The 12,788-nt window shown below is 37.9% G+C and overlaps 2 protein-coding genes across 2 annotated transcripts in view; one reads left to right on the top strand and one right to left on the bottom strand.

The window, feature by feature from the left end:
* The window catches only part of LOC135683135 (xanthine dehydrogenase), an 81,990-nt gene extending 74,155 nt beyond the window's left edge, over nt 1-7,835 (bottom strand). The window contains exon 1 of the mRNA XM_065198310.2: nt 7,744-7,835. The gene's annotated coding sequence lies outside the window, so the exon portion shown is untranslated. The remainder of the gene's footprint in view (nt 1-7,743) is intronic.
* On the top strand, nt 5,583-6,047 carry LOC135683878 (uncharacterized). Its single transcript, XM_065199259.2, has one exon. It carries the CDS (start codon nt 5,583-5,585, stop codon nt 6,045-6,047), a length of 465 nt encoding a protein of 154 aa, XP_065055331.2.
* Nucleotides 7,836-12,788: the final 4,953 nt, after the last annotated feature.

Genomic DNA, 12,788 nt, shown 5'->3' with positions numbered 1-12,788 from the left:
TCTTGTGCAATATTTGAATTCAATTGGCTCCAGCAAATGATATAGATTACAACGCAGAAATTGCTTATGTTTGCTTGATTTTGGCAACTAACCTCCAAGGTGTGGTGATATGTGCATGGGGTTTTTCAGTCAAAAGTTTGGGATCATTTTTCAGTTGATAATGAAGAATTCCATTGTGTTCTTGTTGATGTGCCCAAAGTATGTTGGTTGATATTGGGAATACTGCACAGTCTCCTGCCTAAACTGAACGGATGTTGGTAAAATTGCCATTAGTTTATGGCAAGAAGGATAAGGCATTGAAAAGAACAAACAGCATCCATATGATTTATTTGTATTCAGAAGATAAGTAACTAACAAAACAACAGGTAAATGACTTAAAAAATAGTTAAATCTTTGTAATACACAGGAACATAACCACAGCTAAATGTATGGGGTGTATTGGATCAGGGTTTTAAGAATGACGAAATTGTCAAATTCTGGTCAGATATCTGTACAATTTAGAAATTGCTGTGTAATTTCTTGCATGAGGAATGCAGTGAAATTTCATTAATGGTATGTGGGCAAAAATAGATTTATTTTTTTGGATTCCAATGAAAGCTCTACTGATACTGAAATCAGAAAATGAAGAGCTTCATAATCATCACGTGACAATTATGGTTACATACAGAATCAAATCTCTCTTGACTGTATTATAGGAGTTTCTTTATTTTAACTCTGAATGAAAAAGCTGAATGTAAATCTGGAAACTCAATCTGAGCTACAATAGGAGCTGGGTCTCTAGAATTGCATAATCTGCTTGGGTTACCTGGCAAGCTATGGATATTCTAAACATCACTATGACAGTACCTAAAATTGAATCTAACTTTTGTCAAATGTTTACATGTATATAATGTGTTAAAAATGTTTTCCACTCAGTAGCATTTTTCAAGTGGATGAAATTTTGCACAATTTAATATTGCTTCCATGTAAAATTCAAAGTGACATTTTCTGTCACAAACTGAAATTTGCAGGTCAATTGGAAAATTCTACCAAGTGGAAATAATCCTTTTGCAACAACAGAACAGAACAACAGCAGAATGCTGGGTGACTCAAAAAATTTCCCTCTGTTTGGAAAATGATTCCAGCATTAATGTGTAATATATACAAAATAAATGATGGAAGTATTTCATGTACCAATTTTGAAAGTTGTGGTGTTTTGTCAAATTCAATAGATATATACCAGTAAAGCCAGAAAAAGGCCCCGGGATGAAACACTTTAAGGGTATTTGAAATCTTTGACAATGTTTTGAAAACTAGCATGAGTAATGAAAAGAACAATTGAAACTGAGATGGAAATTGAGACATATAACTTATGTATTGAAAGGGGAGTATTGAAAACAGTAGAAGTGCAAAGCAGCATTTCTGTGTGCTTTAGGGCATTTTCTGGATGCTATAGAATAGAAATCTTTCAAATCTTTGAATTTCACACTGCAGAATTACTCCATTAAAAATTTATCAAAAATGTAAAACATATACATACTTGAGCATTGCAACTATTAAAAATCATATTGTTGATTATAGTGCAAGAAAATTTGCTAGAATGATCTTTTGAACAGGAGGGATTATTTTGGGTCAATAAAGTAAAGTATATGCAAAAGGTTTAATTGGGATCCAGCTTAACATGTCTTTCCATTGCAGTGACAATATTCTTTGCATTGTGTATAAAATCAACTGATGTAGAAAGGAGAAGTTTTTCTTCAAGATCAGTTGAGTTCTCCTTGAAATCTTTGAGCACATCGACTTCAAAGAATGATGGCAAGAAATCTGGCTGAACTGTTAAGGTTTTCACAGTGTCCCCTTTGGACAAATCTAAAGTGGCAGTGAATCCGTGAAGGCAACTTATATCTCCTCTCCAGCATAGGTTTCAAATCTTGATTGGCTGAGCGATCTAAATTCTTCATACCCCATTAGCCAATCAGAATTCAAGAATATGACAACAAACGTGTCTCGCAGCTAGATTTAGGCCTGTTTTGGACGTTTCTATCACTACCCACACAAAAATAAACGTTTAAAATGTGCTGAAAGTTAACCTAATTTTTTTTTAAAAATTGAATCTTTAATAAATTTATGAGAAAACTTCCGTTATTGTCCTATTCTTGAATTCTGTCTTAAATCTTGAATCGCTGAACTCCACTGAGAGAAAATGCAGGCAATCTTTCTCTCAGAATAACTACAATTGTACAATTTCTTTTACGCTCAGGTACTTTATGCATGTATTTTAAAGCCTTGAAAATCGATGACAAACTCACGTCAACTGATGTTCACTGCTACGGCCTTTTAAAAGCTGACGCCATTCGCCAACGATGAAAAGGGCGGGAAAATGAAATATGTATCATTTACGAAAATTACTTTGCTGTGCTAAACATTTTATTTTCTCACATTTTCTTTGATCGGGTATGCTCTTGAATCTTTTTCAGAAAACCAGCAACTTTCTATACGCAGAAAAGGTAATTTCCATAAATCAATGCATTTTCATTTTCCCGCCCTTTTCATCGTTTACGAATGGCGTCAGCTTTTAAAAGGCCGTAGCAGTGAACATCAGTTGACGTGAGCTTCTCATCGATTTTCAAGGCTTTAAAATACATGCATAAAGTACCTGAGCGTAAAAGAAATTGTACAATTGTAGTTATTCTGAGAGAAAGATTGCCTGCATTTTCTCTCAGTGGAGTTTAGCGATTATTTCCGTCATCGATATTTCGGTCAGTAATACATCAGCATCAATGCCGACAAGAAAATATTTTAACAGTGGCTTGTAAAGGTAAGTTCATATTTGTTAAATAAGTGGATAAAGCAACCTTAAAGGATTAAAAACTGTACTTTTTATGCTATCCCTTCCCCCTAATTATTATAAGGGTTTGAAAGGGACAGTTTCAAGCCTTTGTAACTGACGATCGCGGAAGGATTTTGACTGAGCACAACGGCAGTTTTTTCATAAATTTATTAAAGATTCAATTTTTAAAAAAAAATTAGTTTATCTTTCAACACATTTTACACGTTTATTTTTTGTGGGTAGTGGTAAAAGCGTCCAAAACAGGCCTAAATCTAGCTGCGAGACACGTTTGTTGTCATATTCTTGAATTCTGATTGGCTAATGGGGTATGAAGAATTTAGATCGCTCAGCCAATCAAAGATTTGGAACCTATACTCTCCTCTCCTCGATAATGCTCAAAGTGTGGCGCACGGGGTTCGAATCAAAGGTAAGTCTTTGTCGGCTCCAGTCTTCGCTCCGCTCCAGTCTTCGCTCCGCTCCAGTCTTCGCTCCGCTCCAGTCTTCGCTCCGCTCCAGTCTTCGCTCCGCTCCAGTCTTCGCTCCGCTCCAGTCTTCGCTCCGCTCCAGTCTTCGCTCCGCTCCAGTCTTCGCTCCGCTCCAGTCTTCGCTCCGCTCCGGTCTTCTTGGGTCCAAGACTCCCATAATCGTCGCCATTTTGTTGACGAATCTTGCTGACTCATCATACAAAAATCAAAGTCAAGCCCCTAACAAAATCACGTGCCTGCAGCCAATTAGATACCCTTGCTTCGCGGGCAAAAACTTCAAGACATATGCTGTAGTAACTTCCAATTTCCTAATACAGGAGGCAGAATTTCGCTTAGTCGGGTCCCCATTATGCTTATTTCAAAGGGAAGTTTCAAGTAGTTTTGGAAATTGGTGGTGAGTTTTAAAAATCTCATTAAAGAAGGTCGCTAAATGACAATTCCCTGTTCGAAAGGACAAAATTTTATATAAACCCATCAAAGGTTTTAACCATGACTTAATTGGATTAATAGTTCTATTTTTCGCAAGGGCACTAATTTCATGTTTTGGGGTCCTCGTTTGGCATCAGGTGAAAAATATCAGAGTACTTTTTTGAATAACGGCTGGTTTTAAAACCTCTCGGCGTGCAACTTTTGCTAACTGACGATTTTATGTTTAAAAGATAAAATTTCTATAACCCCTTCTTACTTGTTCAAAGGTAAAGAAATTCGCATCAGTGGGGTTTATTTTCGTTGAAAAAGTTCAATTCGAATCAAATTTTGAAATCAACTGGCACTCCATTCTTGGTACATCCTTTCTAACGTAAAATGCTCGTAAAATTGTCAGTAAGAGCATAGGTTCCAAATCTTTGATTGGCTGAGCGACCTAAATTCTCCATACCCCATTAGCCAATCAGAATTCAAGAATATGACAACAGGCGTGTCTCGAAGCTAGATTTAGACCTATTGTGGACGTTTCTATCACTACCAACAAAAAAATAAACGTGTAAAGTGTGCTGAAAGATAACATAAATTTTTTTAAAAAAATTGAATCTTTAATGAATTAATGAGAAAACTGCCGTTGTACTCTGTCGAAATTCTTCTGCGATCGTCAGTTACGAAGGCTTGAAACTGTTCCTTTTAAACCCTTATAATAATTAAGGGGGAGGAAAAACGTAAAAATTACAGTTTCTAATCACTAAAAGTTGTTTTATCCACTCAATTAACAATTATGTACTTACCTTACAAGCCACTGTAAAATCATTTCTTGTCGACCATGAGCGATTAGTTTAGACAATGAGATCGTGACAATCATAACTTTTGCTCGTACGGTCTCGAGTTTTTGTTAGAAAGGTGTCGTAAGCGAGAGGTTTCGATTCCCAAAACCTCAAATCAAAACTTCCACCAAAAAGGGAGGACCGATCTGTGACACAGCAAGGTTTTCTTGCAAAGCTCTCGGAAACTTCAGGATTCTGCACTTAAATGCTTCTCCGTACAAAAAGGTGGAGGCTAACGACCTATGTCAAAAAGCCTAACACGCTTAACGAACTTTTGAAATCTTTTTACTCGATGGGACAATTAGATCCGCAAGCAAGGCAAGTGCCGCCAAAAAAGTTTGTTTTCTGGATTTTTTGGCAGGAAAAACACCGAGATCAGGAAAAGGAAACCCATAGTTACACGGTCTGGAGAAGGCGGCAAGCAGGTGCGGGACCCACCGATGGCTGTGGAGGGAAAAACTTTTCGTGGACCGCAGACCGTGTTCAAGCTAGCATCCCCTTAATTTGCATGTTCACATCTTAGTAAGTAGTGACAAGTGACCCCCAACACACAAATACCCCCTCACTTGTTCGGCGTGTCGGGGACCGGCGGTCCACCCAAGAGCGGAAAGTCTCGGGCTAGAGGGGCTTACAAGAACCCTGAAGTAAAGATAAGCCACTGACACCTCAAAAGACTGTCGAGTCTGTCAAGAGACTGACTCGATAATCTTTTGTCGAGTCTCGTAAAAAGTCTCTAAGACTCATGCGTACTTCTTTACAAGAACCCGCCTCTCATACCAAGGCAAACAACTATCCATAGCTATATGTTGTGAAAGACAATGACTTCAACCATTCTTTATCTTATTACAATATGCGTTTTCATGCGTGCTATTGAGTTTCCTATTGAGTTTGCCCCCTTTTGTTTACATTACCTTGTTTACGTTACTTTTGAGTTGAGATGGAATTTCGTTGAATAACGCCTCAAATGTGCTTTTCTAAGATTTTGGTTTTCCTCAGTTTAATTCTCTCTCATTACAATTTATTCAACAGAATTTGATGGATAAAATACTGCGACCAGAACGTTTTAACGCCGATCCAAGCGACTCTGGAGCTAGGAAATCATGGATTCATTGGAAGCGAACTTCCGAAAATTTTCTCGCTGTTTTAGGGGAAGCTGATATTGATAAGTTTGGAGTTTTGACGAACTTTGTATCACCTACAGTTTATGAATACATAGAAGAATGTACAAACTACGGATCAGCGATCGAAACGCTTCAAAATATTTACGTAAAACCAACTAACGAAATTTACGTCCGACACGTACTTGCAACTCGACGGCAGCAGGCTGGCGAAACTCTAGATGAGTATTTACAGGCTCTCAAAGTGTTAAGCAAGGAATGTAACTTTCAATCTGTCAATGCTGCAAAGTACTGCGAAGAATACATTCGAGATGCATTCATTACGGGCTTAAATTCAAACCAAATTCGTCAGAGACTATTAGAAATAAAACTCTGGATCTAAAGACAATGTTTGATCAAGCTCGAGCTCTGGAATCAGCGATTCGAAGAGCAGAAATCTATTCAGCTCCTCAGCCATTCAATGCCGCAATTCAATTCCCCGAAACAACTACACTCGGCATGCATCCATGACCGACTTAACACAAACAGCCCCAGCATTGGCTGCAACTAATGCGTCCTCTGTGGGAATGCCAAACATCACCGTTCTAAGTGCCCAGCTCGAGATACTATCTGTGATAAATGCGAGAAAAAGGGACACTTTGCAAAAGTTTGCAGAAGAAAACCCGTATAGACCGATGAACTATCGGCTGCACTAACCTTGAAACACTTCAAAAGTCAACTGCTACAGTTGTTTTGAACTCCGACTGGAGTGTCCAAGCCCTCTTTGATATTTATTTATAATATTTATACACAGAAACCCTATCAGCTACCAAGTTAAAAAAAGTAAAGATTAATTTACATATAATTCTGGCTTTCCTAGGGATAGTGGGAGTAGTGAGAGGTACATACACCCAAGCTTAGAACAAGTTGCTGCTATATCTGTCAGTCCTTCAACTAGCACAGTCTCAATGGCTACAACCTCATTGCAAACAAAGACTGAGGGGTTCTGTACGGTCACATTTAATTACCAAGGACACACTATAAGGATTTTCGTCTGTCGGTCATGCCAGGACTATGCTCGCATTTTAATCTGGGACTCGATTTCCAATCTCAACATGACAGTGTCGCATTCAACTATGGTGGTACAAAACCTCCTTTGTCCGTTTGTAGCTTTACTATAATAAACATTGAGCCACCTTCACCATTTACAAGTCTGACATCTGATTGCCATCCTATTGCCACAAAGTCCAGACGCTACTATAAAGAAGATTTAATATTCATTAGTGATGAAGTGCAGAGACTATTTAAAGGCAGTGGCGTAGCGTGACTTTTTCAACTAGGTATTCTCTATTAAACAAAAGGGTGGGGCAGGGTGTGGCTTGATGGAAATAGGAGGGATAATAGAAGGATTAAAAGGACTAGCTATTGACAATTTATCTAATTTTCTTTCTGGTTCGGTTGGCAAGTACTGCACTGTCAGGGCATTACTATGATGAAAACGATACTTTGCTAAAAAACTCAACGCAAATATACTCTTCGAACTCATTCATTGCATCAAAATACCACTAACCATTTCATCAAAATTGAATTACAAATCAAAACGTATCATTGAAAGTCAGTAAAATTTTGCTAGTCGAAGTATGTCCCAATAGTTGTTGTTGAATCCTCTAAAATTTGCACTGATTTAAAGAGGAAGTAACTGTAAACACCTTCTCTTGATACCTTAATACAAAAGGGCTTTCGAAAGTTATTCACATAGGGCATTACACGAGTTATAAATATTTTGTGGTATGCAGTGGATGCAGTCTAGACATTTTCTTCATGGCTTAATCGTGATATTTTCAATACAAGTTAATGATTGAAAGAATCGAAGGTAATGAGACGAGACTGCTCAATAAAGCAAATAAATGGGCTCGAATAATGCAAACAAAATAGGCCAACAATATAAGTGAATGCACCAGGCAACTATAAGGATATTATCCAGGCCTATCTGCATTTACTTTAATTCTATCACATAATACAAACAGAAGCATCCCTGATTGACAAGCAATTTCAAGAGGCACAGATCTAAGTCAGTGTAGCATTATGTAGAAGCCTACCTTTCCTTTCCACTTTGCTGTTGGTAGGTTAAGATTAGGGGTCAAATGAGAGAATCATTATTAAACAATAATACGGACATTGCAATAGCTTTGAATGAAGTCATGTTTACTGTTTTCGATGAAGATCCACCACTCCAACCGCTCCGACGTCCATTAACTGTTTATATCGATCTCAAAACGAGACTATTTTGAACCAACTTTGAGGCTGTACGCTGCATATTTCTCAGCGTACAAGACCATTGTTTTAGCTGATTAACGGCAAATATTATTCATGGAAAGGAGCATTTTGATTGGTTAAAGTACCGTCTAGGGTATTCACTGCGTATTCATGACCGATCTCCATTCAACATGAAGTAACTCAATCTTCAAAATTAGCTTCAAAGTTCTCCCAGCTTCTCTATGCTTCGCAGCGTTATTGTTTCCATGAATTTCGTGATATTTTGTACTTATACAAAATGTAGAATATCGAAGGCAACGAATTCAACCAGAATCAATAGCCCCAAAACATTTTTTAGTTATTACAATTATACGTCGTATTAATATTTTTTCTGAGAAATCTCAGGGTATTCACTGAATACCTTGAATACCCGGACGCTACGCCACTGTTTAAAGGGCCACTCCAGCCCAAAAAAATTTTGCTGAGATTTTGCATAAATTGGTAGTTAGTCGAGAAAAAGAAGCCATCGTGAAATTTTTTTTAAAAAAGCTTAACTCGTTTTCCAGATATAGACGCTCAAAGTTGAGAATCACCGTAAAATACGACAAAAAAATTTTTCGGAAAAAGCACTTTGTGACGTGTGAAAGGGCTATTGTTTCAACATTCGGCGCTATGGTTACACGTTCGCACTGAAATTCGCACGACTCGGTAGAGGCTTCGAAGAGGCGATTCATGTCGGAATCTCGGTTGTCGTTCTATTTATTTTCCTGCATTGCGATTGATGTTTAGCGGAGGCTTCCAGCCAACATGGACTAGTAATTAAACAAACTTCACCCTGAACTCAAATCCTAATCTTGGCAACGCAGCAAGCTTTTCAAAATCGAATGCTTCACGAATTTTCAGATGAAGGCATTTCTTGTCGTCGTCTCATCTCAGGGATTTCCTGGGAGCTGAATAATAATTGATGTCCTACCGCATTTGAAGAAGAATCCCACTCACAAGATGGAAACTTTCCCGTAAGTCACAATTCATCCTTATTATCATTTGACCATATTGAACGTTTGGCGAAACTCCAGGGTATAGAGGTTGGAGGGGGTTTGGGGAAGGTGTGACACGCACCCCTAAGCAACGCAATTTGTCGCGCTTAGAGAAAAAAGCAAAATGTCACATAAAATAGTACCAAAAGTAGAAGTTTGCTTTTTTGTACCAACAAGGGGGCCTGAGCCTCCTAGCGCTACATCCCTGTCAATTCTCTGTGCACTACACCTTTGCCCGAGGTGCAGATGTGTGAAATTTTCCAGGGTTTGTCTCCTGAACTCTTTGTCTTCATCTTCTACCTGCCTTCAATTTTGGAGTTCTGCCTATTTCATCATGAAAATTGATGCACAATTTCAAGATTTTGCCAGGAATTTACACTCTTGGTTTTGAAAACAGATGTGTCATATCCTCATTCTAATGTTTTAAAGGCAGAATATTTATTTGTTAAATTATATTTAACATTGTTAAGTTAAGTTATATTTATTATATTTATGTTAAGTTATATTTGTTAAATTTACCTTTGCTATTCTAGCTTTGATTCATATAAGCATGGCCTATATCATTTAAATTTATCTTTGTTTTACTTCAAATTAATATCTTTATAGCTATTTGCTATAGTAACAGTGGTTGCCCTTTCACCCCTAAATATCTCTTGGATCCTTTTAAATATCTATCTATACTCTGAATGCCCCCGAGTGTCCAAGGTATTGATTTCTTTGATCATTTTATGTTATAATATGACTCTAAAGTAAATATCACTGGTATGTTAGTATTTATCCCTGTCAACATTATTATTCTAGGCATAAAAAAGGTAACAAACTCTTTTATGGATCAGCAGAAAGGATCTTGCCAAAAATACTAAATGGAGGTTGGAGATTTTGGGAGAGTGATAACTTGCCCCTCTTTTCCCAGCAAGAGTTACCACAAAGACCTCAACACGTTATTCTGTCTTTGTATTAAAATTTTTTCAAAGGAGTCTATTTTTTAAAATTATCAAAATTTTATAGATAATTTGGTTATATCTATATAAAGTTTGCAAATTCAAAGATATTATTTTAAACTAGTAACAACATATAGATATTTTCTAGAAATTTTGAAATAGATTATTGTTTCATTATACTTGTTTAAGAACATTTCTCACATGCAATTGAAATTACAAATTAGCTAGCTAGTTCACTGGCCTGATTGTATATATTTTTGAATATATAATTCAATGTAGCTAAGTATTCAAATACAAACATACATTTGTTATTCAATATTGTAGCAGGTTAAAATTCTGAAAGCTTAAAGGAGCTGACAAGACCCCTTTAATAGCTGCTCAAGACTCATTGACGATACTTGTCTCTTTATATAGATAAATTTCTGGCCTTCTAACAAGCATGCCGCTGCCAGGCCCTGTCTGCAATTTCGCTAGGTTCCTGTTGACCCTTTGGACAGCCGATGATACTTGCCACGAAGATACCGAGGCCGACAATGCTTGTGACGTCAATCCGAAGCGCTCCGATAACTCGGTTGAAAAACAACTCAACTCAATGGCCAATTTACAAACGCTAATAGCTACAAAATGGTTAGAGATATGAAAAAAATTAAAAACAGATTAGTTTTCAGGAGGTCTGATTACATCGGCTTCTGAAATAAAAATTTTGGGCTAAGAAGGCATCATAGAGCCTAGCCAGTCTCCATGGCGCCACAGGTCCACAAAAAATATCTAGCCATCGACTACTCTCAGACAATCAATCGATTTACACAGTTCGACGCATTTCAGTTACCCAGAATCAATGATACAGTCAACGAAATCGCACAGTACCGAGTCTTCAGTACAATTGACCTGCAAAGTGCCTACTACCAGATACCTCTGAAAGATGAAGACAAACTTTGTACCGCCTTAAAAGCCAAGGGTAGGCTTTATCAAATTACCTGTCTCCTTTGCGTCGTAACGAACAGCGTGGCATGCTTCCAAAGAGAAATGATGAGATTTGTTCAAAATAATCTAAAAGCAGTGTTTCCTTATCTTGACAATATAACTATCTGCGGAAAAGATCAAGCTGATCATGATACAAACCTCGATCTGTTTTGGAAGCTGCTCGGAAGACTAACCTTCCATTACTGGGATATGTCATCGAGGAAGGTATAATTTGTTCAGATCCAGACCGGCTAAAGCCTCTGCTAAACTTCCTCTCCCACGAAATTCAAGATCTCTGAATAGGTGTCTGGGACATTTCTCTTATTATTCTCAATGGGTTCAAAATTTCTATGATAGAATAAAGCCCATAACCAGTCACAAGGGTTTTCCTTTGTCTCAGGAAGCACAGAAGGCATTTGAAGAATTAAGATCCCGTTAACACGAGATCGGTTCCAAAAAGATTCGTATACATTTGAGTTCACTTTCTCCTGTTCACACGAGAATAAAGCCTGTTGAATAAAGCCTCAAATGTGCTTATCTAAGAATTTGGATTGTCTCAGTTTGATTCTCTCTCATTACATTATAGTAAAGAACGTTATTCAAAAGTTTAATTGATTGATATATATTTGGTCATGGATGAAATGTTCTACTGTATCTGGTAAATTGTATCTTAGCTGGAAGTCACCATGCGCCCCTCCTCGTTATTTCTAACAAAACTATCAAAATTATTTTTCTATCAAGAACAAAACTGCTCACCCGTATACGACATAATACCAGCCCATGGGTAGCAGAAACGATATGCCGAGTAATGATTTTGCCACAGATGTTATACTGCTGCAATAGCATGCTCGGTATGTCAAGTACACAACACAGTTTGAAAGAAGCCGGAATCGAGTCTTAGATATCATCGATGGAAAGAGCCAAGGAGTGGAACTACCAACTGTGCATCATGCGAGAAATAAGAAATGCCTAGTCGTGATGTTTAAATGCCAAAATTGACTGGCACTTCGACTGTTCAAAGATTATTTCAAGAAAATTTTACATCAAATCTTTTGCTCCCAAAAGTTCGCACAGAAGCTGGTCGAAAGACATTTCTGTTTCAGGGATCAAAATTACATAACAAACTACCTGATGCGTTGAAACAAGAACAGTCTATAATGAATTTCAAAAGACAACACGGTCAACTTGACAGTAAATTTTAACTTTTAAATATGTAATTTTTCGATATTTTCAAATTTGATATTGTAATTCGACATCTTTTAATCTTCTTTTTAACTTTAATTTTAACAGGACCTTGACTGATAGAAGCTTCTGAGCAAGCTTATCAAGTTTATTATCCTGTATAAATGTAGATTATTATCCATCCAGAACGGAGAACCGAGCTGTGACGCAGCAAGGTCTTCTTGCAAAGGAAATCGAAGCTCTCGGAAACTTCAGGATTCCGCACTTATCGCTTCTCCGCACAAAGAGGTTGCGGTTAACAACCTCTCGCAACCTGTTCACTCGATAGGGCAAACCAGTTCACTTCCGCCGAACAAAGTTTGTCTTCAGGTTTCTTCAGAGGAAAAAACATTTGTAAAACAAAACCCATTCACGAAAGGTCAGCCGCAGCCGGCCCTTGCACGCGACAGGACCGGATCCACGCTAGGCCTTCGGGGGGAAACTACACTGATCTATAAAAAGTCTTGGACGAGCTTCTAATGTGACCAGAGGGTCGCCGTTCGAGAAGAGGGCCCCAGAACAGCCCATGCAAGGAGACGGCCTTCTCTGTCACCCCTTGCAATGTTTTCAGCTGCTCTGGCCTTGTTTTTTTTTCAGCAATCAGACACACAGCATTGAAGCTCTCGCTTATCCATATCGTTGAAGTATTGGTTTTGAGGAATGGCTTCCCGCTGCTGTTTGGGGCCCTCTTCCTTTTGAAATTAAATGGGTTTCAAACTTTGGTGT

The sequence above is a fragment of the Rhopilema esculentum genome, chromosome 7 (assembly GCF_057945365.1).
Source record: "Rhopilema esculentum isolate cy_ngs chromosome 7, ASM5794536v1, whole genome shotgun sequence".
Lineage (NCBI taxonomy): Eukaryota > Metazoa > Cnidaria > Scyphozoa > Rhizostomeae > Rhizostomatidae > Rhopilema > Rhopilema esculentum.
Note: the sequence above shows the minus strand (reverse complement) of the source record. Positions and strands in the feature narration are given on the sequence as shown.

What these genes read in the sequence shown, in the direction of transcription:
- LOC135683878 (XM_065199259.2), top strand. Translation starts at nt 5,583, where the DNA reads ATGGATAAAATACTGCGACCAGAACGTTTTAACGCCGATCCAAGCGAC.